We start from the raw sequence: 27,677 nt of genomic DNA, 5'->3' as shown, positions 1-27,677 counted from the left end.
TTTTGAAAAGAGGTCAAAAATTCCAGTAAGCCGATGTCAGAGACTGGTGGACAATTATGCAACACGCCTACAAGACGTAATTTCTGCTAAAGGGGGCAATACTGGCTTCTGAGGCCAAGGGTGTACTTACTTTTTCCACAGAAGAATATCACATCTATTGATATTTCTGTTGAATAAATGATTTAAAAAGCTCATTTTCCTTGTGGTTTTGTTCAAGTAGATCAACTTTATTAATATGCATTGTTTCAAATGATGATCAAATGTTTGCTTGTCCAAATATGTCAAAAAAAGCCAATAATTTCCATGGGGTGTACTTATTTTTTCACATGACTGTATATCGTAGAAAATATCACATCCTTTCGCCTCACTATTGAATAGCTGTGATGTGCTCCCTTACAATGACAAATCTAGTAGATCTGTCTAAAAAGACCATTTCCATTGTGTAATTATGCACATTTTGTGGTCTGTGGGTGAGTTATTAGCCTTATTGAGTCTTGCTCTAGGTTTGCAGTCTTGGGTGCAGCTGTCAGCCTTGCTGTTTCTTTGGAGGCGCTGGTTTTGCTAGCGTTTGGTAGAAGTGCTGTTTCTTGTTTGGGTTTGGAGGCTGGCTGCCAAAGGAAAAATTCATGCAACAAAGTATTGACTGTATCAGGGCACTCCATCATCACCATGTGGCTTCCCTCTTCTATGACTTTCAGGAAGCCCAGAAGTAGTATCTGTCAAGACATTGAGTGTAATTATACTGTTATAGACGGTTCATAACTTTCAAGTACCATAGTTTGTTGGTGTGCAGTAGTGTTCTAGGTGAATGTTTTTACTACTAAATTTACAATGATCACAGATCAGTAAAATGTTTACCTCTGCCATGCGCTGGTCCTCTTGTATTGACACAAACCTGTCATACACGCCGTGTACCAGGAGGATTGGTGCGGTGAGTTCGGCATGGTACACCTCATCCCCCTCTGGCCAGTACTGCCCATTCATCATCGACCGCAGCACAAAAGATGACACATTGAAGGCGTTTTTCTCCTTCAGAAGTTTCTTTTCCCTCTGGCCCTGATGAGCAAAACCAGCCCTAGAGGAACAAACCGTTAGTCCCGAGAATCTTCGTAGGAATGATGACATGCTTGTGGCTACTATAACAAACAGAAATTGCTTTAAAACATAATCTTACATGAGGAAGCTCCATGATAGGCACGGCGACAACCAGTGGAGTACACACGTTGGCAGATTGAAGACTGAACAGAGGCTGGGTTCCAGGGCTGTAGGCCCACCACCATTAATCATCACCACTTTGTGAACTTGTTCTGGATACTCATGGGCCAGAAAGGTGCAGAAAGACACACTGGAGGGAAAAGGCAAAGACGAATCACTTGCCATTTCCAATGTCAAAGTTAAAAGCAAGACTGAATGAATAAGACAGCACAGAAAGAATCGACCCCTTACCCATATGAATGCCCAATGAGAATATTCCGCCGTTTTGCATATCTCATGAATATGATTCTTACGTCATCAGCAAGGGCGTAAAATGTGTAGGCAGCTGTGATTTGAGGTGCAGAGCTGCCTCCATGGCCAGCTAGGTCTGGTGCGATCACCTCATAACCGAGCTGAGAGAAATAGTCCAGCTGGCTCTCCCATATATCCAAAGAGCCTCCTACTCCATGAATGAAGAACAGTGCCACGTCAGGGTGTGTCTCTTTGCACCGGGTAATCTTGCGTTCACAGTCGATCATCACGGTACGCTTAGGCTTGCACCATATACGCTGTGGCCTCTCATGTGCTACTGCTATGCTGGACTCGACAGCCTGTCCTGAGACTGTGTTGTTACTGTCCACAACATCCACCTCCACAGCACTCTCGCCGTTTTGGCAGCGCACCAGCTCTGGGTGAGTCGCTTCACTCGTGTTCTCAATGAACAACTGTCCGCTGTGATACACTGTGATTTTCCTCTTACAGCTCACATTACCCACCTCCCCTGTGTCTGGTTCCTCTATCACAGCTCGCTGAGGTCTAATATGACAAATACGCATCACTCTGCCAGGCTTTACCTCCACAAACTCGAAATGGTCTGCAGGCTCAGATGTTTTAATAGGGACCACGATGTTTGCAGACTTCCCCGATAAACAACAGAGAATTCCATTTATGAAGCCGCTCAGCATAGTGACCACCTGTGGCTGAGAGAATTTCACATGTTGGTATATATACATGTATATGTATATGCCCTTCACTTCTGAAATGAGAAATACATACTGTGTGATATTTGTATCTATGAATATTCCCATCTAATTATATTCCCTGATACTATCATAGCATTTTACAGTTTGTCACTTTTGATCAGTTGCAGTCTGTCCACAGGGTCCCATGTGTTTATATTAGTTGATCAACAAAAGGTCATCTTCATTAAGTTGTCATTCACAACTCCATATAATTTCATTTGTGTTCACAGGATTTTGCAGAATTCTTTGGATTCTTGTGGCCAAAATTACTGGATTTTGCTGCGACTTTTTTCTAAATATGTGATGCAATTCGTGGAGTTTTTTTGTGTGTTTTTGCGGAAAACCACTTGAATTGATGACATTGCGATTGCACGGCCATTCTCAGTGATGTTTTTTTAGCTGTACCCATGTTCGACACATATGAATTGAAGAGGGCTTTGACAGAATGCGTGTTGTGATGATGTCACATGACAAATCTGCAGTAATATTGAAACATCGCAAGCTCCTCTGAATACAGCGGAGTTTCCTTGATTTTGCATTAATTTCTGCAATCGGAAAATCACAAAATCTTGGAGAGACTGACTGATTACCTCTTTTGAGTGACCAAGGATTTAAAAAAAATGTTAATTAATCGGTTGATCTACTTGTCTTTCTAGATGATGTATAATCATGGGGCAGCATGAGCACCAGGTGATTTTGCACTTAGCTTCCTTACATTTACATTTATAGCATTTGGCCGAATTTACATTTATCTCATTTATACAACTGAGCAGTTGAGGGTTAAGGGCCTTGCTCAAGGACCCAACAGTGGCAGCTTGGCAGTGCTGGGGGCTTGAACTCCTGACCCTCAATCAGTAGTCCAATGTCTTAACCACTGAGTAACCACTGAGTAACCACTGAGTAACCACTGAGTAACCACTGAGTAACCACTGAGCAACCACTGAGCAACCACTGACTCCTTAACACCTAGTGGTCAAAAATGGGAACTAAGACAAGTGCCCATTGGGGAAAGAACCACACTGCCCCATGCTGGGACGCGAAGCTGATCGAGTTGCCAGATTGGGCTAGTTTAAAAATACTCAACAGCCATCAAGATCTTGTTTTATAGCAAAAAAATCAAATAATTCATCTTTTCTAGTGTAGACAGTGTGTCTATGATGTACAGAACCATTTCCATTGTGAGATATATTACAAAGATTCAGAGAGGACAAAGGGGAATTATGTGTGTGCACCACTATGACCTTGTTCGTATGCAAAGACAATATGTATCTTTCTCCGTGCAGAATTTTGGGCTGGTCTCAAGTCTTTTGTGTGCATTTTGAGACGTAGTTGACCTTGGAATTCTGCTGAAATCTGGCAAACCTGTTTAATGATTTTATCTGTCCTGCCTAACCCTGGTGATGTGAAGAACACCTGCTGTATCAAACACAGATGAACAGAGGTACATCTAAAACTGTTCAAAAGTTGCTGCTAGACTGTATGCTGGATGACTGCATGCTGAGTCTCAGCTGCCTGGTATAGGGTTATTCTAAATATTCACTTTAGCACAAGTCAAGTGTGATAGCCTCTCAACTGAATTTTGTTTGAGGCTATGTTGTTACTACTGTCAACCTGCCCCACTTATATCTGTGGTCACGATATAAGTATATGCTTATATCTGTACTGCTGCTGCTTACAATAATTTCATTATTTACTCAAACACGAGTGCCACAACAGAAGAATCCGAGTTGATGATAAGTCACTGAATCTTACGGTTGTTATTTCTACTGTAGCTTTTAAAATGTTAAAATTTTACTTAGTATTTATGACTCTGAAAAATATTATTTATTTTCTAGGTGCTGCCCTTCTTTCTACTCCTGCCCCAGAACGGTTCTTGCACCCTTTTGTTTCAGAGGAATCAAAATACACACTAAAACAACACATAAATCGAGCACTTGGTTATTAATAGATGGCTTTTTTAATGTCTGACTTAAAGCTTTCTATGATTTATAGTCTCTTTTCTCTCATGATAACGAGTCAGGAGCCACCAAAATACCTCTCTGGTTTAGTTTCACACCAAGTGAAGATTTATCATCCCTACATTCATCTAGTGCAAAACTGCATTATTACTTTGAGTGCTAATTAATATCTGAGCACTGCTGCTGCAATTACACAAAAACAAAAAACTGTTTTATATTGTAAGGCTTCTTGTGTGTAGACGAAATATTTATGGAGTTTGACATACACAAAGTATTGCTTCTGAACGTCTTACCATTAAATAAACATTTACATGTTTTCTACAATTAGATTTGTGGAAGAAATTGGAGAGTTTTAATTACAAGACTACTCGTAAAAGAAAAATATTGCAATATACAAGCTACTTGCATTATTAGATAAATTATTAGATTTAATATGTTTATTTAAATAGTTCAAAACAGTAATTGGTATTAATGAAAGATTTTAAAATCTAAACCTTCATCTTGGTCTGGATTTAGGGCCAGGAGCACTTATTCATGTAAGGCATTACATTTTAATGTTAAACTAGTTAGTTTACATACACTAAATACAAAATCTTAATTTGAAATCATAAGACTTTAACTGGAATTCATATTATTTATGAAGTTTCTTACCTAATAAATAACTAAAGCGATGCATAAACAAGTTGTAATAACTGCTCTTCCTCCAGTTGAAGTGTGTTGTGGAAAAACATGGTTGATAATCTGCTGCAGGTAATCCAACAGTGTTATCCAACCTGAATCTGTTGTTCTGTGGAAAGTTGCAAAATTACAGCTGCTTTTCTTCCCTGTGTGAAATTTTTAAACCATGTCTGTCTGTTGCTCGCTTTTAGCCCAAGTCTGTTTATTTCTTTTCGGGCTACTGATTGTAAATCTCCAGATTAGACAGGGATTACACCTGCAGGCCATCTGCTGCCACAACAAGAGTCATGGAGCGTCTCGCTTCTCTTATTCTACAATAACAATAGCGCCCTCTGCTGGTTGATTAACAGACTGGTCAAATTTACTGTTGGCGTTGCAGAGTGGGATTTGAAAAACAACAAAACAAACAAACAAAAGAAACAGTCACGTACACAAGCGCCTGCACTAAACAAAACGTAACCACTTCGAATGGTCTTATTTATAGCCAAAAACTAATTACTAATGGTTAAGCATTAAAAGATAACTATTATCAATATTCAGGCATGTTAGCTTATACAGTGTTTGTACAATGTGTAAAATATTTCATACACTAACAGACCACTTTATTAGGAACACTATGCTAATACTGAGTAGGGCCTCACTTTGCTCTAAAACAGCCTCAATTCTTCATGGCATGGATTCCACAAGATGTTGGAAACTTTCCTTTGAGATTGGGGTCCATGTTGAAATTCCTGCAGATTTTTCAGCTGCACTTTCATGCTGTGAATCTCCCGTTCTCCCACATCCCAAAGGTGATCTACTGGATTCAGATGCGGTGACTGGGAAGACCACTGAAGAACACTGAACTCACTGTCATGTTCATGAAACCAGTTTGAGATGACTTTTGCTTTGTGACGTGGTGCATTATCATGCTGGAAGAAGCCATTAGAAGATGGTGAATTGTGGGCATGATGCATGATACATTACCCAGTATTAGTATAGTGTTCCTAATAAAGTGTTTGGTAAGTGTGTTTTCTTAAATAGTTTAATTTCAAAATTAGGCACACCCCACAATTAATACCTGACATAGCTTTTCCTGTACAGAGTGATCACTGAGCGTGTTTAAGAGGTTTAGAGACACTTGTATATGAATCTTTGATCGCTCCCGCCTGCAGAACATTTTAGGCTCTTTTATATTCTTGATTTTGTGCACATGAACTGCTTCAAATCTAGCCACTTCGGTGGTGTTTGGGGTTATAATCTTGTTAAAAGATCCAACTATTGCCAAGTCTTAACCTCCTGGAAGACTCAATTAGGTTTATGACTAAAATATTCTGGCATTTAGTGACATTAATGACTCTGCTAGTCTTCATGACAGGTTCTTTTCACTGTATGCATTTCTTTCTCTCTTTTTATCTCTAAACATGCCAGAGGTGTGAATGGCTAAAAAACATTTAGGCCTGATTGGACCCCACACATGAATCCAGCTCTCTGAGAGGGCCTCTTTTACCCAATGAATTTGTTGCGTAATTGTTTCCAGAACCTTCACACTATCTGTCTCTCAGTGGTGGAATGAACTTCCAACCTCAATCCGGACCGCAGAATCTTCTAAAAACAGCTAAAGACCTATCTCTTCTGTGAACACGTAACGAACCCCTAAAAAACAAACAAAAAAACACCTTACTCTGGCTCTTACACCTCTACTCTACGCACTTTGCTTCTTCTAGAACTCAATTAAAGATCTTGTATTGTAGCACTACTTGTATTGTTCTCGGCTTGATATATCGCTTTGCTTGTATTTCCTCATTTTGTAAGTCGCTTTGGATAAAAGCGTCTGCTAAATGAATAAATGTAAATGGTTGAGGTGACTAATAATGGATTTAGAAAATTCATCTTTACAGCCCCAGGAATAAACTAAACTGTGCACTTCTGTAACCATGACAACCTCACCCACCCTATCTAACACAGCTAATAATCTGTGTAATTTTAGATGATGGCCTTAACTCTCACGACCACATGACATCAACCACTGACTAAACAAGCTGTTCAAATCTGCATACAAGTTATATTTACATACAGTGTTGACTACACAGTAGCTCTACATGCTGGTCTGACTTCAAATGTAAGCTCTACTGCCAACACTCATTGGATTCTTCGAGTGGCAATAATCACATTCAAACCTCTCAGCATCACATAGGCACCTTGACTCCAAACTACACACCTGCACTCCGACTCAGGTGTTTCACCTCAGGGCGACTGGTTTGTCCTTCTCTCAGGTCTGGATCCTCAGTAGTGAAATGTGCCTTAACTTGTATGCATGTATTTCTAGTTGGTCCGAATAAGGCTGTCCATCAGAGGACTGAACGTAGTGTAATCACCATCACTTTTTAAATACTGTTAGAAATAGAGACGACAGAACACCACTTTTCCAATACTGAAACTTTGAGTATCAACCGATAATTATCTGATATTTTCTTTAAAAAAAATTAAGCTTTAATTTTTTTTTCAACTGAAGCACTTCACAGTTTTTTCATATGAAAATTACTCACGTTGCAAATATATTAAATAAAGTATAAATGTAATCAAATCGATTCTAACAAAAGGAAAATGTTTCCTCTTATATACGATTCACTATTTGATCTAGTTGTAATATCAGTTTTCCTTTAATCATGCATGCCAGTAATTGGTGGAGGCTGTATATGTAAGGGTATATTATGGTCAGTACAGATCTGGTTACAGTCAGTTACACGTAATAAAACACTAGTCACTGTAACCATAAACACCCTTTAACTAATAACGGCTTAAGGTTAGATGCTTTCTCTTGCCAAACCCAAGTACCCTAGCAATACTAGAGTTTATTACACATGGTTTAGCCAACACTAGTGGCTTGTTCTGCATTGAACAATCTTTTAATAATACAATAAACACACAACAAAACCTTGCAGTGAAGAGGGGAAAAAAAGAAAACTTAAAGACAAACTACTGACACCTTAACCTTTCCTCACATGCAGAAACCTCTGAACAGGTGTTCCCTGTTGTATTATTACAAACATACCTTATCTGGGTGTTTTTTTTCCATTCATGTTTATTCAAGCACATAAAAGGTAGTAGTGTAGCTCTGATTAGTGCTTGAAGACCAAGCATAGAACCAAAGCATGGCACTGCACTCCAACCTATAACAAACCATCTTTACCATTATCTAATTATACCCATCATGTGCAGGGAAAAATACCTGTACTGGTCAAGCACAAAGGGCTTTCAATCATATTTTCAGTGGAACAATGGGTGGAAAAATCCAACTGCCTCAGTATCTGCATAGGGCCTAATCGGATCAATAACGTTAAATATTTAGCCTCACCACCAAATTTACACCTTCAAAAATAGACCTAAATTTGAATTCTTGGTAAGTGAGTAATTGTTATTTTTTTTTAACATAACCAAGACAGTACTACTGGAACAATTATTTCCAAGACATGATCAATGTGAACCATCAAATTCTTAATGGTGCGATCATGCACAATTAGGCACACGCTAGGAAGATACCACATCACTTACACCAGTACTCCTACAGCTAAATTTGTCCAAAAAAAAAGGGTTTTATTTTCACATGTCTATGAACTGACTTGCCTGTCAGTACAGGAAAAATAAATCCACAGCTGAGCTAGTGGGAATGATTCTTAAACTGGAGTTAAAATTTGCACACACAGACACATTCACGCACGACACTGTGTGATGCAGTCTAAGTTTGCCCCACTCTGCCAAATTCCTGCACGTAGAGACTGATGTAACTTCGTGCCAGCACTCAAGTCTCCCTACCCTACCTGAGCAAATTTCAGTGCACCAGGTCCACAGATTCTGGCAGTGGAAGCTAACAGCAACCCTAAGTGTTTATCACCAGGCTGCAAGGACGCACAATGGGACAGTTTGACAGGAAGCGCTGAATTTAAAAACAAACAAAAACAAAACAAAAATCCCACCATAAAACGGTCTCACTTTTTAAAGCCAGTCTCATGTGCAGACGTCTACAAGAAATGTAGACCATGTATTATTCTTTAATCTGAAAAGGCTGCCATGTTTGTGCCTGTCCCTGTGCTGTTTGGTAACAATCCGTTTTAGGAGTCTTCGTTCATTTCCTGACTGTCGGTCCGTGCAATTTTGCGTGAAGGTGCAGGACTGCCTCCTTCACCCTGCTCTTGCTCCCGTTCCCGCTTCTTGGCTGCGTTCTGCACACAAAAACAATGTATAAAAACAATAGACGGGTTACTTATAACTCATGTAATTGCCATCGCATCATTTGCATGCCACGATGCCAAAAATAGTGAATCTAGCAGACTAAAGGGTTCTTTTCTGGGTTCTCTCTGTATAATTCTATACAGTTTCCCTGTCCACAATAGCTTCCAAATAGACCCCTTAAGAAAGTTAGAACCATTAGCGAAAAGACCCTGAGAAACCCAAATTGTGGTGCAAAAATCTGAAATGCAATACACAAATGCTATTGCTTTTCATTATCGACGAGCAAAAAACGAGCCACGCTGAAAAGTAAAACCTTCATTGCATTACTTTTACGCTGCTTGATCCCTTCAGTGGAAAAATAAAATCAACAGGGGATCGCTAAATGCGTGTCAGGAAACAGCCCCATTGAACTGCATTTTACCAGGCGGCACTTTCGAGTCCGAGTCTCGACAGTCATTTTGACAGTCATGAGTCAGAGACAGAGAGGGAGTTGTAATCAGATGAAGAGGAAAAGGATATGACGCCATCAATGTCCAGGGTGCTTTACCATCCGCAGAAAGGGAATGCCTGATAGTTTCTTACAGTCTCATATCGCACCTACTTTCTGCATTAATTGTAATCGTCAAGCCTTTCAGAATTACTACCAAAATATAATACGCCTTCATATGACTGAAACAACAACCATCAGAATGGGGAAAAATGCGATCTCAGTGATTTGGACTTCTTCAGCCAAGAACAGAAAGCTGAGGCTGCAGTGGGCACAGACTCACCAACACTGGACAGTTGAAGACTGGAAAAACATAGCCTGGTCTGATGAATCTCGATTTCAGCTGAGGCACACAGATGATAGGGTCAGAATGAATCCATGAACCCAACCTTGTGTTGCCTTGTGTCAACAGTCCAGGCTGGTGGAGGTGGTGTAATGGTGTGGGGAATGTTTTCTTGGCACACTTTGGGCCTGTTAATACTCATCAATCATCGCTTGAATACCACAGACTATTTGAATATTGTTGATGACCATGTGCATCACTTCATGGCCACAATTTTCCATCTTCTAATGGCTACTTCCATCAGGGTAATGCACCATGTCACAAAGCAAAAGTCATCTCAAACTGGTTTCATGAACATGACAATGAGTTCAGTGTTCTTCAGTGGTCTTCCCAGTCACTGGAACTGAATCCTGTAGATCACCTTTGGGATGTGGGAGAACGGGAGATTCACAGCATGAAAGTGCAGCTGAAAAATCTGCAGGAATGTCAACATGGACCCCAGTCTCAAAGGAAAGTTTCCAACATCTTGTGGAATCCATGCCATGAAGAATCGAGGCTGTTTTGAGAGCAAAGTGAGGCCCTACTGAGTAACAGCATAGTGTTCCTAATAAAGTGCTCTGTGAGTGTATATATTTGCTTTTCTTTGTAGTTTTCTAAATGTCACTAATAAAACGCATTACCATTTGTGAATTGCATTTCACATTTTTGCAGCACTGTGATTGCCTTTACTCAGATAGGTTCCATTTTTATTACTTATTTATAAATAGGGATTTGTGGAGTCACACTGCTGGCTGCAAACAGGAAAAAAATATATGCAGAATTGCTCCCCATCCAGAATTGGGCTTTTATCTTTGTGAATTTCATAACAATAATGCTGGGATTAATTCATTAAATTGAATGAGGTGACAAATATCAGAGGGCTAATTATGTTGTGGGGCAGCCGTTCAAATTATGTGTTGCATAATACTGTGCAAAAGTAAAAACATTCTGCTTGTCTCATAATGAATAACAGGAACACCTACAACTTCTGCTGATGGTTGAACACTGTTATTAAACTCATAGCTGCAGAACTGTGTGGGAAAGAGGACTGCTAACATATCAGTAATAAATGAATTATTATTATTGCTCAAACACAAACACACTAAGATGCACATACCTTTTTGTCCCACTGTTGGTGGAGGTAACGCAAAAGAATGTTTGTTTTCTCTGTGACAATAACTGTGGAGAGAGGACACATACAGTCATCGATAGATGTTTATCCTCCTTATATGCAATAGCAGGTCATATGAACACTTACTCTGCTCTGATGGATATTCCCGTGTTGGCAAATAAACTGATGGTCTTCTATTCTGTAACAGATTATAAATAATTTGAAAAGGCAACTCACAATTGTAAGCAACCCACAACACATCTACTGTGTACTGAGACACACCATCTGTCACAGTGTGATGCTCACAGTATCACAGCAGGCATTTCACATTTTGAAATGGTTAAAAAGACTACCGATGCTTTGCACACAGAGTCTGCGTGGAATCTACTGAAGTTGCTCTTGTTGTAGACGGGGAGACCTTTCAGGAAATCCGCCTGGGAATGACAGAATGGTTATATGTAGAAAAGGTTTACATTAGGACACACGACATGTGAGGGATTAACATGAACTTGAGAAAAATGGGACATATTTGACATAGTTGAGTCTAGGTTAACGAATTAAAATTCCCATTAAATGGCTTGAAGAGGCAGAAGAGGCAGTAGGAAAGTCCCCATGAAATTAAACCTAACGTTTTGTGGCATTTAGTATGATCATGTTGGCCTTGAGGTTATCTATTAACTAGTGTGCTCCAAAACAATGACGAATTTCTCATTAAGAAGATATATGCGTTCAATATTTACTCTATATTCTATATTCTCGCTCTACCACCAATACGGATCAACAATTTTGATGACATCATTCTGCTTTTCATCAGATTTTCTGTCCAATCAAATGCTCTCTAGAATCTGGTGTCCAACCCCCAAAGTTATTAAAGTTATAAAGTTATTAAAATCCCCTTGCCGAAGTTGGCGTTATCGTAAATGTGGGTCGTAAATGTGTCTTTGGCTGTTGGAACTCGCATGTTTTACATTCAGATTTCCAACTGAAAGACGGTTAAGAAGGAAATGGCTTGAATTCATTCACTGACTGGCATTTTTTTCTATGATTCCTTCACCAATTTTGGAATGTTCGCTGCGTGGTTTGCGAGCTACCTCCAATTGGTAGACATAGCTGTTCCTACCTTTTACAGGTGAAGGATGTGGGAAAAATCCTCCACAAGTGAATCCAACTCATCGTCATTGCTCGGGCTCACGTCCATGGCACTAACGGTCAAGCACGGCTTAGCCTGGGCTGTGAGATAAGCTGAACGCTATTGGCTAAGGGGGAGGAGCCACTCGACATGTCCCGTCCTGACTTCCTCTTTCAATGGAAGTGACATCAACACATCGAATAACGCTGTGCTGCTTCAAGGCACTTCACAGGGACCCTGATGTGCTTGACTGATTTATACAACAACCAATAGCATTCAAGATATGCCACACCCCCTCTGATTCAAAACAAATATGACAGCAGCTTTGCAAACCAGCAAAATACGGAGAGGATTTCTCAGTGCCACCTTCACGCACACCTGTCAACTTTAACGAGGATGACATCGTGGACGAGGAGATGCCGTGCGTTTCTATAGTTCTGCCGTATATGTTTGACAGAAGGGATTTTCACACTGCGCTTAACTCCGGGTCATCGTCGTTCTAAATGACGCTTTTAACCCCGGGTAGGGGAATGTTTCACACTTGTAATTTAGAACGGGGGTTAGCTCCACTTTTGTCCCGGGGTTATGGAACCCTGCTCTGCTTTTGCGGTGTTAACCTGCATTGCTGTTCCAAACGTTTACCGTGTGAAACCATGCAGTGTTACAATGTTACGGCTGGACGATTAGCAGCAGACAACAGGCCAGAAACTGAACAGCGCTTGCCTCGTATCACGTTATTTATCCAATCATGATTGTTGACGTTGCAAATATGCAAATAAGAACATTCACCCAGGGTTTAGGTATGTACACTGTGAAACATCAACTTACGAATACCAGGATTAATTGTTAACCCCGGGTAAATATGAGTATGAGCGGTGTGGAATGCGAAACAACATAACCCAGGATGCTGTTTACCCGGGGGTTTACAATGAGCCAGGGTTAACTATTTCAAGTGTGAAAATCCCTAGCGTGTCGCAGGGTCATCACCGAGAGGCTTCTGGTGTGCATAGTATAGCCTATAGCTAAATGGCTCGACTTCAGACGGGTGCACATGGTGCGATTCTTAACAGTGTTTTGCGACTGTTGCTTGTCAGACTGTACAAAAATGACCCCCGCTGTAAGCCGTGTCACACTGTAGGATCTCGGTTCTCATTAATGTCAGACTGTACGACAGTCAAGACGTGAAACACTGACGCACGCACGCACGAAGACTCGTACGGTGTAGGAGAAGCCACACTACAGGACTATGCCTCAAATCTTCAGTCATTGCCAGAATTTAATCAGAGGAGAAATTTGATCGCAACGGCCGTTAATCGGCTGTCGGGGAACATGCGATCAAAGACTACAGGTTTTGCCCTAGGATTATAGGAATCTTTTAGGATTCTCAAAATTTGTTTCAGACGACCAAATCGTGGCCAAAATCGTACAGTGTGAACATAGGCTTAACATAAATATGACCAAGGGATGGATGCAAAAAAGGTAACAGTGTGTTAAAAAACCAAACAAACAAACCGTGTTTGTTGATAACACCTGGATGCACATGGTCCTGACTCTCTGTAGTCATTATGGTGGCTTAGAGGTCAAGGCTTTGGGTTACTGATCGGAAGGTCGGGGGTTCAAGCCCCAGCCCCGCCAAGCTGCCACTGGCACTCTCTGCTCCAGGGGTGCTGTATTATGACCCTGCGCTCTGACAGGCTGGGGTATGCGAAGAAAACAATTTCACTGTGCTCTACTGTATACCATTTATATGTGACCAATAAAGACTCGTTATTAAAAATCCCAGGACACTTATCATAAAAGATTAGGGGTATACCCCCAGTGTCCTGACAAAATTCCCCCATTGGCCCTTCTCTATCATGGCCCCCTAATAATCTCCATCTCTGAATTGGAATATCCATTCCGGAATTGGAATGTCCATTCCTACATCACTCTCCTCTCCACTAATAGCTGGCACACTACGGCTGCCTTCGCATCATCTATGGATGCACAATGGTAATGGTTGAGGAGATTCCAACTATACTATGTAAAGTGCTGCGAGTGTCTAGAAAAGCACTACATAAATCTAACTAACATATACATCCTAGAGGGCATTTCATTGGACATGACGTATTAAATTACTAACAAGAATATTTCCCCTACAAATACTATTAGAGTGATGTCCATAACACCAAGGGACAGGTAACATTATACCTTGGTGAGATGGGTGCATAAATATAAATATATATATAAAATCAGAGTAAAGCGATAAGTCAGATTCACATAGAGGCCATTTCAGAAATGCACAGATAAGCAATACACCAGAAAGTGGCATCTAATACAAGCAGCTGAATCTTGTTATTAATCGTGTTTTAAAATACTAATCACTCTGGTTCTGGCTTCTCAGATTTATGATTATTATATTTTGTGTCAAGGCCGGTGATGAAGCTGGTTTTGGGTGTTTTGGACCAGCCTGGGCGTTTCCAATCCAGATATCGAGCTGAGAAACCGAGAGCTAAGGCTGGTGCTGGTGTACTATTAACTAAACACCTGTCACCTTCTAACCAAACCTGCTTAACATTTACTCAAAAGACGTTAAAGTGCACAGTGTTAATAAGACCAGCGGATTATTTAGACCTAATGTCTGACGGAAAACTATCGCTTTTGTTGATTTGCTCGAGTCACGAACAACAGAAACAGCTGAGAAGAGAAGCCCGAATGAGCCGACTTGACCGAAAGATAGCAGCCGGTTTAGCCACTAGGTTACTAGCTAGACTGCTAACGTAAACCTGCTATTTAAATATCGATAATAACTTATAAATATACATATTATTATACGAATTTTTTGACATACTGATACTAACGGTTCTACTTGGTGTAGACACGACTGAAGCTAATGACTCAGGCCAGCAACAGCTTTAAAAACATGGCACAAAAAATGGCTAACACTAGCAATATTAGCCAGCTAGCAATAATATGTAGCACGTAAGCTAAATAAAATACAATACTTGTTGTAATGGTTAGCGAATATATGTTCTGATAAAACAAGTAAAAAAAAAATAAATTTGACTCTTCACTTACTTTGTCCATCGTGATATTGTAAATAAGATCCAAAAGTGTTGCCTTGGAAACCCCCCACTACTAGTCGCTGTGCTAGCAAAGCAGGATTACACGGCTAGCTGATGAAGCTAGCTCAAACAACCACAGGGCCTACACTAATTTTATGCCGACAAAGTGACCAACCGGCTACCATTCAGAAGTCCAAGTGTTTCTACCCTGTTTGTCAAACTCACAGTAAATCAGCAGTGCAAAATAAAATCCACGCTTTGAGAAAACAAGTCTAACAACAAACATTAAATGTACGTCTGACTAGCCGATGGACTGCACCTAATAACAGAGGGCGGTGGGTTGCCAGGTTTAGAAAATATACCGAGTGCCGCCGACTCTTTTCAGGGGAAAGTAGCAAAAATTCGCTAGGAGTCGCCAGATGACTTCATAGACTAATTTATATATATTCATTGATTCATAAACATTAAACAACACGTTTTTTTTTTTTTTTTTTTTAAATAAACACGTTTATTATCAGTCTTATGTTATGTACAATAAGTGCAAGTCCCTGTGTATGAGCTGTTACTACTGAAATATGAGAAGGAGTACATTTATTTTAACCTACGGTTCATGTTACAGCCGGAACTACTTTCCGAGCCGCACTGTTATGTAAGAAGTAACACACTACAGGACGCACAATGGAGTGCATTATTCTGTGGAGTGTGTTATTCTGCTTATAATACAGCAAGTTGCCAATGATTACAATATTTAATTTATTAATTAACGACACATTGCACAATTAAATGGTTTACAGTTAATTTAATGTTATAAAACGTCCGAGAGACAAGTTAGTTCCGGTTTTCACCCACTGTATGTTACAGCTGTGACAAACAGTCACACCCTCAGCAACCTCCCAGTCTTTCTCTTGCTCTCTTTCTTTCTGACAAATGTTAAATGAATGTCTCCTAACAAAAACTTCAACAACATCAATGATTATACATCTTACTTAGTTAAACAACACCACTTGTTTTTATCCATTTATTATTAGTCTTAGATTATGTGGCGCTTCTCTTGTGAACGTCCCTGTGAATGTTGAGTCCGAGTCCACCTTTGTTGAGTTCGAGTCAAGACCAAGTCCTTAACCAATCGAGTCCGAGTCCAAAAGGGGCCGAGTTGGACTCAAGTCCGAGTCCTTAATAGCCGAGTCGAGTACGGCCGAGTCCAGAAAGTAATTCAACTGAAAAAAGATTTGAAATTGCAATTGTAAACTCACCACTGAGCTGTTAAATTAATATTTTAACCTTCACAAACCAATGGCAACATAAATGTAACAAAAAATACCACTATTACATCTTGTCATTGGCATTCAATATTTTTATTTCAACTAGTTTCCTATCAAAAAAAAAAATAGTTTAAAAGAAAAAAATGGATATAGAGGTATATGTAGACCTTTTATTCTATTACAAGTGCATGAAAATGCATATTGACCTGTTTTGTTATTGTATCACACTATATTGTGTCCTCCAGTTCGAGTGGACATTTAAATGATTTGATGTCTGAGAGAGAGAGAGAGAGTACAGAGTAGAGGTACATTTAGCAGGATGTCATAACAACAAGCTTCATGCTTTATTACTGCTTTTAATCTGTCTATGAATGACAACAAACTCATTTCGGAACACAGCTCGCTTCTTGTAACCTTTTTTATTATAATTCCTAAAATAAAAAATAAAAAAATCCCTATCAGCAGGGTTTATGATTTTTACTACATTAAGAAGTACATTTCAAATTTTACGTGAAATTCAAGACTGGGCAATATGACTACAATCTTATTTCACAGTAATTATATGTTTTCTCAGGTAGGTCTATCAGTCGTATTCAAGTAAGAAATACTACGGAAATTGAATAAATCAAATAAATTTAATTAAAGTCAAATGAGAGTGATTTTCTCTGTCTTTTGTTGTTTGATTAACAGTAATGACACAGACAGCAGCAGGTTTATTAGAATGCTGTCACTTTAAGACCTAATGCACAGATCTAATATACTGTTTTGACACACCTCTGATTTCCCCCCCAACTGTTTACATTCACTTAAGACATAACCGACTGTGTTTGCATAAGTACTCAGCCAGATCTGTGTTTTGACATGATGTGTGTGTATTTATCTGACTGTCCAAGCGTAATAAGCCGCTAAAGAGAACTTGATTCTGTACTCGCACGATGAGGTGGCTGAATGTCTCCCTGCCTGACCAGGGGGCTGTGTACGCACTTGAATTTCTTAATTTCTTGCTATCTTATTTTTATGTTCTTATTTATTTATTTTTAAATCTTTCTTTTGTTACACGACTGGACTCAGAAAAATTTCAGAGTCCAAAATGTCAGCGTCCGTGTCAAGTTTGAGTACAAATTTACCCGAGTGCGTGAAAAGTCCGAGTTCGTTCATAATCAGACTCAAGTCTGGATTTGAATCTGGGATCGAGTACCCCAACTCTATTTATGTTACACCTGGAACTACTGCCAAAGCCATTCTGTCTCATATCTACAGTCCCCTTAGAAACTATTGGAATAGCAAGGCCGATTAATTGTTTTTGCTGTAGACTGAAGACATTTGAGTTTGAGATCAAAAGATGAATATGAGAAGAGAGTTTAGAGTTTCAGGTTTTTTTTTCCTGGTATTTATATGTAGATCAGGAAGTGACATAGAACATAGTGCATTTTGTATCAGATCATCCAATTTGTTTCTTGTTACCAAGGTATGTCTTGTTAGTTTGATTGTTTAAACAATAAATAGCTCTGAACATCTACTTTTGGTTTTAGGCTTCAGTTTCACCTGTGAAGACTGCATTTGTTGCTAAAAAGGATAAACCAACATGAAGATCAGAGAGCTGTCTATGGGAGAAAAGCAAGCCCTTGTGAAGCTGAGAAAAGAGAAAAATCAATCAGAGGCATTGCGCAAACATTGGGTATAATACCAATACCACAATTTGAAATGTCTTGAAAAAGAAAGAAACCACTGGTGTACTGAGTAACAGACACCAAATGGGTCAGCCAAGGAAAACAAGAACAGCTGATGACAAAAACATTGTGAGAGCTGTGACATCACCAACAACCTATCACAATCCACCGTTCGAAGAAGACTTGGAGAGCAGAACTATAGAGGCCATACTACAAAATACAAACCACTTATCAGCAGTAAGAATCAGAAAGCCAGATTGGAATTTGCAAAGAAATACACAGCTGAACCACAAAAGTCCTGGAACCAAGATTAACCTCTACCAGAGTGATGGAAATACCAAAGTGTGGAGAAAGAAAAGGAATTGCTCATGATCCAAAACATACGCGCTCATCTGTGAAACATGGTGGAGGTAGTGTCATGGCTTGGGCTTGCATGGCTGCTTCTGGAACAGGATCACTAATCTTTATTGATGATGGAACTCATGATGGTAGCAGCAGAATGAATTCAGAAGTTTACAGGAACATTTTGTTTACCAATTTACAGAGAAATGCATCCAAATTATTCTAGAGGAACTTTATCATACAGCAAGAAACCTGAAACAAACAACAGAAGAAGAAGAAGAACCAAAACCAACATGGAAAGTTGAAAAGTTTACATGGACAACAATAATCCACTCTTAACCCGATTAAGACCATACTATGATTAAGAAACTACCATGTAAACAGCAATTTTTAATTACCTTAATCTAATTAAGGTCATACTCGAATTAAGCTCTAATCGAATTAAGACAGGTGGCGTACTCCTGTTTTAGTCACATTATGGACGTGTATTACAGACATGTAAACACCTTAATCACATTATGAACGTCGTGTGAGAGTTTTCACCGCATTTTGCGACAGGACACGATCACACACGGCAGTGCATTTTACGGCGAACAAGAGAGTTCGGCTGTGTCCCAAACGTCCCTACTATAGGCCTGTAGTGGGGAAAAATACATGTATCTCGGCTACTATATAGACAGTAAGTACGCGGTTTGGGACGCAGCCCACGGCTTCAAGCAGTTGTCTATTAGCACGTACAGCATGACAAATAATTAACTGCACTTAAAGCGTTCGTAAAAAAAATTAATAAAAACACCCAAAACTGTATATGGTACCATAACGAAGACGAACTGTATGTTGATACGTGAAATTCTGGAGGGACGTCGGACGGTGTGGTGCGGTGACATAATGACGCGGGCTGATAATCTAATCATGTTCTAAAACATGTAAAAGGGGAACATGAAAGGAGTATTCTAAAAGCGACTCATGTAAACACCTTAATCACAATATTATCTTACTCAGAGTAAGGTCAATAATTAGATTACTGCTGTCCATGTAAATGTAGTCAATGAGTCACAGGCTTGATGCAGTTGTTACACGCAAGGAATATGCAACCAAATAAGTGTTATTTGCTTTCATTTACTTCAAGACTTATGTTCCTATAATTGTGCTCAACTAAAAATTGGATGGTCTGATACAAAAGGTTCTATGTTTTATGCTGTTTAACACATCTAGATGCAAATACCTGGAGATAACAGCTAAAATCTTGTGTCTTTATATCTCAAACCCAAATGTCTTTGGTGTATAGCACAAACAAATGAATCGGCCTAGGCAAGCTAATAGTTTCAGAGGGGACTAAATTATATATCTCCTCAGCTCGGCCCTCTAAATGATTTTACAAGGCCATCCTCTTAATGCCTTTGTATCTCCCCTTGAAAAAAATTCTAGAATGGCTCTTGACCACAACCCTTACGGTTACTGAAGATGGATAAATGAATAAAAGGGTTAGGGTTAGAGTCATTCTGTGCACGAAAAGTGTACTTCATTCTACATGGTCAACACTGATTATAATTCAATGTATTACAATACATAGAATATGCATATAGCCTTTTAAACCACCATAGTGGGTTTAAAAATAGAAATTCTCATTCTAGGATATTAAATAGCCTTTTTATTACTAAGGAATGTATCTCATGTGTGCCACGGACATGTGTCAGTTAAAACAACAGGCAAACTGTAAATTTAAAACTGTTTATTATTCCATTTCAGGTCTTACAAAAATATGACAAAAATAAATCAACAGAAATAAATAAGACCATTTCCTATGATCATTTTCTTTGAAAATGAAAGAAACTTTACAGTGGTGTATTGGAAGAGCATGTTAGTTTGTGAGGTTGCCTTCAGAGAAGGAATTCTACACACTTGGGTACTACTAGGCTCTCTTTTTCCACTGTCTGTGACCGCACGTATCCGCTTCTGAGTGGCAATTTCTTAAAAGTATAAATCAATAGCCCATTAATTATTCACAGTAGGGTTGAACATAAACCACAGTTCCTAAGTCACGTATAAGGTATTCTTATAGATTAGTAAAAAATAAATGTCTGATCTTATTAAATAACATTAACTGATGATTAACTGGATATGACATTAACTGCTGGACAGATATGACAGAAACCTTGCAGCATCCATGGTGCTCTTCAGTTAAACTAAGACATAAAACTCAGCATCTTTTCTATAAATACAGAGTAACACTCAATAGGGTATGAATTATAGCTTATTAGTTAATATTTATAGAACACAGACATCGTGCTTCAGTATAAGCCGCATCAGGCTGTGTTTCATCTCACTTTGCACAGAGTAAATTCTTTCTGCACAATGGAGTAAGAGACTTTTTCTGTCTAGGAAAAATTGTCATTAATAAATAATGAAATTGAAATGAAAATCTATTTTAAACCACAGTTATATCTACCTGGTCAAAGAAATATCATGTGTGTTGCCCTAATACTCCAGAGGAATCTTTGTTATGTACATTTTCCGCATGATAAATTTGAGAATTCTAATTTGATTTGAAGCAATGCTAAATAACACCTTTTTATTGAAATAGTTTAAAATACTTGGTTGATTATGAAATGCCATTTTATTATGCTATTACCATTGCTATGTTTTGAAATGTATGTTTGTTGTGTCTAAGTAGATATTATATATATATATATATATATATATATATATATATATATATATATATATATATATATATATAATCGTTAGGGAATAGGTTGGTTGCGAATATTTAATTAACATGTAAATTCTATTATACTAGAACATAGAAATGCAATATTAGAAAACAGTCAAACAACTGCCATTTTGAATTGTGTAGAACTTAGGGGGATGAAATTATTCAAAAACCCTCTCTCGAAATGTTAATTTTCTATTCAAGACCCAATGGAAGCACAGGGCTGATTCAGGAGGTTTGTATTGGGCTAACAGATGGGCTGTATGAACAACATTAAACATGAAAGATAACATTGCAAATAACCAGTTACTATGTCTTGTTACAATTCTACTTTTTGACATTACTCAACATTCAGGATGTAAAACCTCAGATCTGGATGAGCAAGGATTATTGTTCAGGCTGACATATTATTGCAACAGTTATTTGAGCCAACTCTGTCAATGAAATGAGGAAATAAGTGCATAGTTCCTGTTACCTATCACATTACTATAATACTAAATAAAACCGCGTATTGTTTTATTTTTCTGGCACCATTCATTCTTTTCACGTAAAAATGTAATCAAATCACTTCACTTATATTAAACAGAATTGCTTTAGTTCAAATCCATTGTTGGGCACATCAAGAGAATCGTTTAATAACTGGCTTATCATTCCTCTCACATCATTTGTCTTTTGTTCCATCTTGTATTTTGGGTAATGCTTATAATTTATGAACAACAAAAAAAAAACCTGTGCAAATTGTATGCCTTTTCTAGGGGTCAATTCAATTTCAGTGATTTTAATTCATTTGCAGTTCAGCCAATGAGCAGATTGCAGAAATCCGACTATAGGCTACATTTTAAAGCTGATTGTATTAATGTGATTACAATAATGAACTGACACTCAATTAATGAAACCGTATGCACTTTCTGTGTCCCGCACTGAAACACTGCTGAAATTACATGGATTCTTCCATTCTCCTTCACCTGGTCCATCAGAGCTGCAAGGAGCTTTTTTGCAAACTAAATGTATCTTCTGGTAAAATATTCCAAGCAGTTATGGCTTTACAAAGAAACTTTATCACAATGCACAACGTGTTTCTGCTAGTTTTGCTTTGGCAAGTAATGAAATCAGAACGATCAGAATAAACACGGTAGGAATGAATAGGCAAATAAAACAGGTTAGACCGAAGTTAGAGAAAGCACCGAGATGTACAGAAACCAGATGGGTTAATAATGCTTCTGTAGTGCATTGCAATGAAAACAATAATTAAGCACTTGCATACATTATGAGGCAAGCTGGTGTTCTCCTATTCTTAGCAAAGTCTTTCCCTCCCACCAGCAGTAGGATTTAGTGCAAAATGTTCTCTGAGGCTGCAACTAGTATGAACTGTGGAAATGGAAATGCTACGCATTACTACACTTCTTCACAGAATCCCTTTGCAAGGCAATGCCTGTATTTTACGATGGTCCAGCAGGCTTTTGAGTTGCAAGTCAAGGGAATGTCTTCTTCACAAATCAAGAAATCACTCCGTCATACCAGTGTAAGAACTGAAAAAAAGTGAATGTTGAGGTCAAATGCTATCCTCTAGGTTAAATATATTAAGATGCACAGGAGGACTCGCACACACAAGTTTTTTTGTTTTTTGTTTTTTTTTGATTTTAGTATCAATGATAGTCTTGATCTCCAGCATTTTCTATGTTTTTAGGCTATAATAACAAAGGAGGGAAAAGCCTGTTCAAGCGGCTATTTGCACTTCTGCAATAAGAGATTGTATTTTGAAGTAGACGTTATTAATTCCTTTACGCCATCCATACGCTATACTCTCACTTTCACATTTTGCCCTTGCCACACTTGCCTCAAAGTTTTTATGCAGTCCTTCAAACTTTCAGAATGACTCCAGACAAACCTGTGTATCTGTCATTCAAGATAGTGATATTGCATTTTCTTCTGTTTGAAACTATATGTTCTAGTGATGCAGGAATTTCTATAACTTGCAGGTTTTACAGCACCTCCTTATTCAGGAAATACTGCTGCAATTGCTTAACTAAACCAGCTGCTTTAAGTACAAAAGTTTTCAGAATTAAAATCACTCACAGTTGAAACCGATAATGTTCAGATTATCAATCTGTGGTGTTTTTTTTTTTTTCTTTTTTCTGAAGGTCTCATTGTATGATATAAAACTGATGGTAAAATATTTTTAACACTACGAAGGGTGCTTAAAATGCTTACAATTTTCAGACCATGATAACTTAAAACTGCACTATTCTTTCAGGAATATCATTTTCAAAACGCATTAGAAATGCAGCTCATGCATTCCTGTATGTATTGTAGACAAAAGGCATTGTGTGTGTATGCAAGGGGAGTCATCTTTGAAAAGCCTATGTTCCTCAGCAAAAAACAACACTATTCCATTTTCCCCACAGTATTACTTAACAGCCTCCAGGCTCAGTCTGTCACTGTGCTGAAGGGCACTGAAAGGACTTTCTTTATCCCTTTGTTAGTAATTTTTCTACAGTAGGTGTTTTTTTATTGGATTTAGATTTTAGGGCCTGAGGACTCGGAGTCTAATGAGTGTCCGTTCTCCTGTTCCTCTTCCCCTGGTGATGGGATCTCGTCTGGCACATCGTTGAGATCAGACCTTGTTAGCGCCTTCTCCACTGGCTGTACCCCCTCCCCTGGTTTTGTGAGTTGAGCCCCATTCATACATGCCCCACCATCTGATTTCCCAAAATTAAACAGTTTCCCAGGATTGAAGGACTTGCTGGGGGACTGTGATCTCTCCTGTCCGAGTGCAGCAATGCTAGAATTGGCTGAAGCTGAACCTGCTGCTGCTTCCTTTTTGTTTTCTGGAGACTTGAGGAACTTGAAGCTAAGGAAGCCCGGGAGCTTCGGTTCGCTCCCTGTTGGTGACTGTGGTGAACGGGCCGTGCCAGAGGAAAACTTGCTCTGCAGAGGGATGATCTGTTTGAGTTTCATTACGTTATTGTTGGCCAGCAGTGAGCTGGGTCTCTTCGGTTTGTCACTTACAGAGCCTCCACCCCCTCCGGCCGATCTGGATTTGCCTCCTTGGCTCTTTTCATGATGGTGGTCCCCTCCAGAGGTGTCAGGCCGCCCATCGTCTCTCTCACGCCGGGCCTGGTACTCAGCTTGCCGCTGCCGTTCTTCCTCTTCTCTTTTTCTCCTCTGCTGTTGCTGGAAGTGCTGCTGTGCTTGGCGCTCATGCTTCTGGCAGGGACCAAACACACATTCATTACATACCAGCAGGAGAAATGAAAAATATTGAAGATTGCTGACGATTGCTTATGAACGAGATCTACCTTGAATGCCTCCCTGCGCTGAAACTCCAGTTTGGCCATTTCTTCGCTTACCCAGCTGGGGATGTCAGGGATTGCCACATGAATGACATATTTCAGTAAGACAGCAAAGTGCTGTAAAGTGGAGAAAATATTGAATAAATAAGTACTGGAGTATTGGAGAAAACAAAATGCCTGTGGAACAGTTCCGCATGTGTATGTGTGGGGACTGTATGTACCTCTAAGATCACGATCGAGATGATGGCCATCTCAGGGCTCAGCCAAGGGAAGAGCCTCTGTAGCTGCCCACACTGACCAATCAAGTAACAGTTCACTATGATTGCTATGAGACCCATGGCCTCCATTAGTGTCTGTGTGACAAAAGATACAGTCATGCCATCATCTTTCAATACTCCTTAAAAGATCATTTATAATTCATGTCATTCATGGCATTCTCACCTGCCACTGTCCAATGCTTTCCACTCTCATGCCAAATGGCCTCTGGAGGCCTGTGCAGAGCTTGAAGGCATCACTGCGGATCTCGATGATATTGTTAATTAGGGCACACATAGCTGCCAGTGGGAAGGCAGAGGAAAAGAGAACCACGTAGCCAAACTGAATAAACATTTCCTGGTAATCCTGCAATGTGTCCTGGAAGTTCAAAGAGTTCATTTGATCAGACTCTTTTACTTATACACACCAAGGACATGGAAGCTACCAGAGATGTTATATGTAAGTCTATATTGTATAATAAAGTCATAACGTCAACAGAACAGTCAAATCATTCATAAAAATTCTCTTTATGACAGCACTTTTACCTCATATGTTTGCATGCAGCTCTCGATTTCAGCTTGGGTGAGTGTAATGGTCTCCTGCTCTTCAGGGGGATCCATCCATGACTCTCTCCTGCTCTTACTGTCGGCCCTCTCCAGACTCCGGCCTCTCTTCCGCAGCTTCGGTGGCACACCGCTCTCAGGCCCTGCTGAATCTGCGGCCTGTTCCTTTGCCTCTGTGATGACATTATCATCGTCATCGTCACACATCTCGAAGACCAAAGACGGGTCCATGCCCTTCTCGACCATGGTGGGGCTCCCCTCCTCCAGGAAGCTGTCCTCCATGGGACTGATGCAACCGACAGACTTGCGCTCTACCTTCTCGATGAAGCTGACTTTGCGCAGTTTGAGGCCACAATCGATGGCATTCTCCTCCTCTGTCTCCTCTGCACTGTTCCTAGCACCAGCCTCTTCCTCATGCTCCTCATCTGGGACACCACAGCCTCCATTCAAACACTTGCGCTCATGGCGATCTTGTTGGCCCAGAACACCTTGTTGGTTTCCCTGCAGGCCTTGCCCGGGGTTGCTGGGTTTGCTGGGAGACATATGCGCCCTTCCAACTGCCAGACGTCCATACTTTATTAATGCTGATACTAGCAGGTCCCATACAGCACGCAAAGTGAGTTCTCCCAGGCGGTGGCGCTCATACAGGTACGGCTGCAGCACTTCCTTCAAATTCTGCATGAACTGGCGGATTATCAGCAGTGTTGCAAGCATCTGCAGGTCATGCACAACACATAAACATAAAAAAAAAGATAAAATAGATGATCAAATACTGCCACAAAATATAATTACATTTTTCTAGGCTGTTAAGTGTTACCACAAGTGTCCTGAGAGAATGCCCAACTTGTGCTTTATCTTATAGACATATTGCAAAACATATGCTCCAGTAAAAGTAGCGTCAAAACGAGGGGTCGCATACGAATCTAATCATTCGGACTGCAGTGTTTTTAACCAGTCGCTTGTTTACTTTGGGAAAACCCAAGAGTGAATTATAAGGTGAGAGAAAACTATTGAATGAGTCATCATATTACATCTTGCAGTCTGAGGTGTGGGCCTAGCTGGGAAAGCAGAGGAGGGTTAAAACACCTGTATTGTTTTTCACATGGCTCAAATGACTATAAATTATATCAAGAATGAAAGTGTTTGTCAGACTATTTTTATCTAACCTTATACAGACATACCCACCTTAAAAGTACACAGCCATTGTATATGAAGCATTATAATCATTACCCCATATGCATACACCACATACTGTAACTCAAACAATGTGTGACAAGCAAATGTCCATAGGACAAATGATGATAGCTCTACTCATCATTATGCAAGTCCAGACTTTTTTTTTATGTGGACATGTCGAGCAAACATCAACCCACTGCCATACACTAATACTAGGAGACATGTCGAATTGTTCCTGAGTTACAGAACCAGAAGAGGAAGAACTCCAGCAAATAGTTTTGGGGAATCAAAAGACAGATGGCAACATAGAGAGCGAGGCAGATGTACCGAGACGGAAAGCTGCGGGAAGATACTTGATGGAAGATTTCCCAACGAGAGACACATATCACCCAGAGCAATACCAATACAAATGCTGTAAGCAGTCACAAATACACATCCATCCATCTATTCATACAACTGGTATAGCATCTTTTCAGCAATCGTTTCTATTTGCCTGGGAACTGAATTACTGCTTTCTCTTACCTCCTTTAGACGCTCCATGTCTTTGAGGTAGAATCCAATGTAGAAAAGGCTGAGATATGAATTTACAAACTGAAACTGCAAGACAGAGGTTAAAGAAAAATGCTGTAAATATAACGGATGAATCTGGTCACTTTTGTTAGGTTTTATATCTATGAGCATGTGTACACTGCATATGTTCAATTACATTTTATATGTATTACTCAATTCCTTAAATGGTAAGAACTCATAAAGCTCAATGATCATGAAAATTTCTGGAACTGTGCTGTGCCTAAGATACAAAGTAAAAACCGTAAAATTTCTTCATTTCCATTTTATATACTATACATATAGTATAGAAACAGATACAATACAATTTACTTAGCATTCAAGGAATCTGGTGCCCTAGAGCAGGGTTAAGGCCTACAATGGTAGCTGGGATTTGACCTCTTTATCTCCTGATCATTAGAGCCTTAACTGCTAAGATACTACTGCTCACATCTTTGGCATCACAGCAGCATGATATACTCACTATTCACTTTATTAGGAACACCTGCAGTTATCTAATGAGCCAATCATTTTGCAGCACGGCAAAAAAAAAATCATACAGATACAGGTCAAGAGCTTCAGTTAATGTTCACATCAAACATGTGGTCTCTGTCACTTTAACCGCGCCATGGTTGTTGGTGCCAGATGGCCCGGTTTGAGTATTTCAGAAACTGTTGATCTCCTGAGATTTTCACATACA

The 27,677-nt window shown here is 39.5% G+C and overlaps 3 protein-coding genes across 4 annotated transcripts in view; all 3 read right to left on the bottom strand.

Moving 5' to 3' along the window:
- Positions 1–35: 35 nt before the first annotated feature.
- Positions 36–2,159, bottom strand: abhd8b (abhydrolase domain containing 8b). Its single transcript, XM_053634192.1, has 4 exons — positions 1,447–2,159; positions 1,175–1,345; positions 859–1,075; positions 36–716 (listed from the first exon to the last, which is right to left on the bottom strand). The coding sequence occupies exons 1-4, from the start codon at positions 2,157–2,159 to the stop codon at positions 447–449; spliced, it is 1,371 nt and encodes a 456-aa protein (XP_053490167.1). The 3' UTR covers positions 36–446.
- A 6,248-nt stretch (positions 2,160–8,407) lies between these two features.
- Positions 8,408–15,525, bottom strand: dda1 (DET1 and DDB1 associated 1). The gene is made up of 5 exons (XM_053634191.1): positions 15,171–15,525; positions 11,338–11,418; positions 11,132–11,183; positions 10,991–11,052; positions 8,408–9,054 (listed from the first exon to the last, which is right to left on the bottom strand). The coding sequence occupies exons 1-5, from the start codon at positions 15,177–15,179 to the stop codon at positions 8,944–8,946; spliced, it is 315 nt and encodes a 104-aa protein (XP_053490166.1). The 5' UTR covers positions 15,180–15,525; the 3' UTR covers positions 8,408–8,943.
- Positions 15,526–22,492: 6,967 nt separating this feature from the next.
- Positions 22,493–27,677, bottom strand: part of ano8b (anoctamin 8b) — a 35,892-nt gene continuing 30,707 nt past the window's right edge. Inside the window, exons 12-17 of one of the 2 annotated variants that reach the window (XM_053634187.1) lie at positions 26,954–27,028; positions 25,238–25,969; positions 24,879–25,070; positions 24,659–24,790; positions 24,444–24,554; positions 22,493–24,351 (exon numbers count right to left, since the gene is read on the bottom strand). In XM_053634187.1, coding sequence (XP_053490162.1) covers positions 23,662–24,351; positions 24,444–24,554; positions 24,659–24,790; positions 24,879–25,070; positions 25,238–25,969; positions 26,954–27,028 — 1,932 coding nt within the window. In that variant the 3' untranslated portion in view covers positions 22,493–23,661. The remainder of the gene's footprint in view (positions 24,352–24,443; positions 24,555–24,658; positions 24,791–24,878; positions 25,071–25,237; positions 25,970–26,953; positions 27,029–27,677) is intronic. The other variant, XM_053634188.1, reaches the window with a different exon arrangement.

The sequence above is a fragment of the Ictalurus furcatus genome, chromosome 10, assembly GCF_023375685.1.
Source record: "Ictalurus furcatus strain D&B chromosome 10, Billie_1.0, whole genome shotgun sequence".
Classification (NCBI taxonomy): Eukaryota; Metazoa; Chordata; class Actinopteri; order Siluriformes; family Ictaluridae; genus Ictalurus; species Ictalurus furcatus.
The sequence above is the reverse complement of the archived record's forward strand: the minus strand, read 5'-3'. Positions and strand labels throughout refer to the sequence as shown.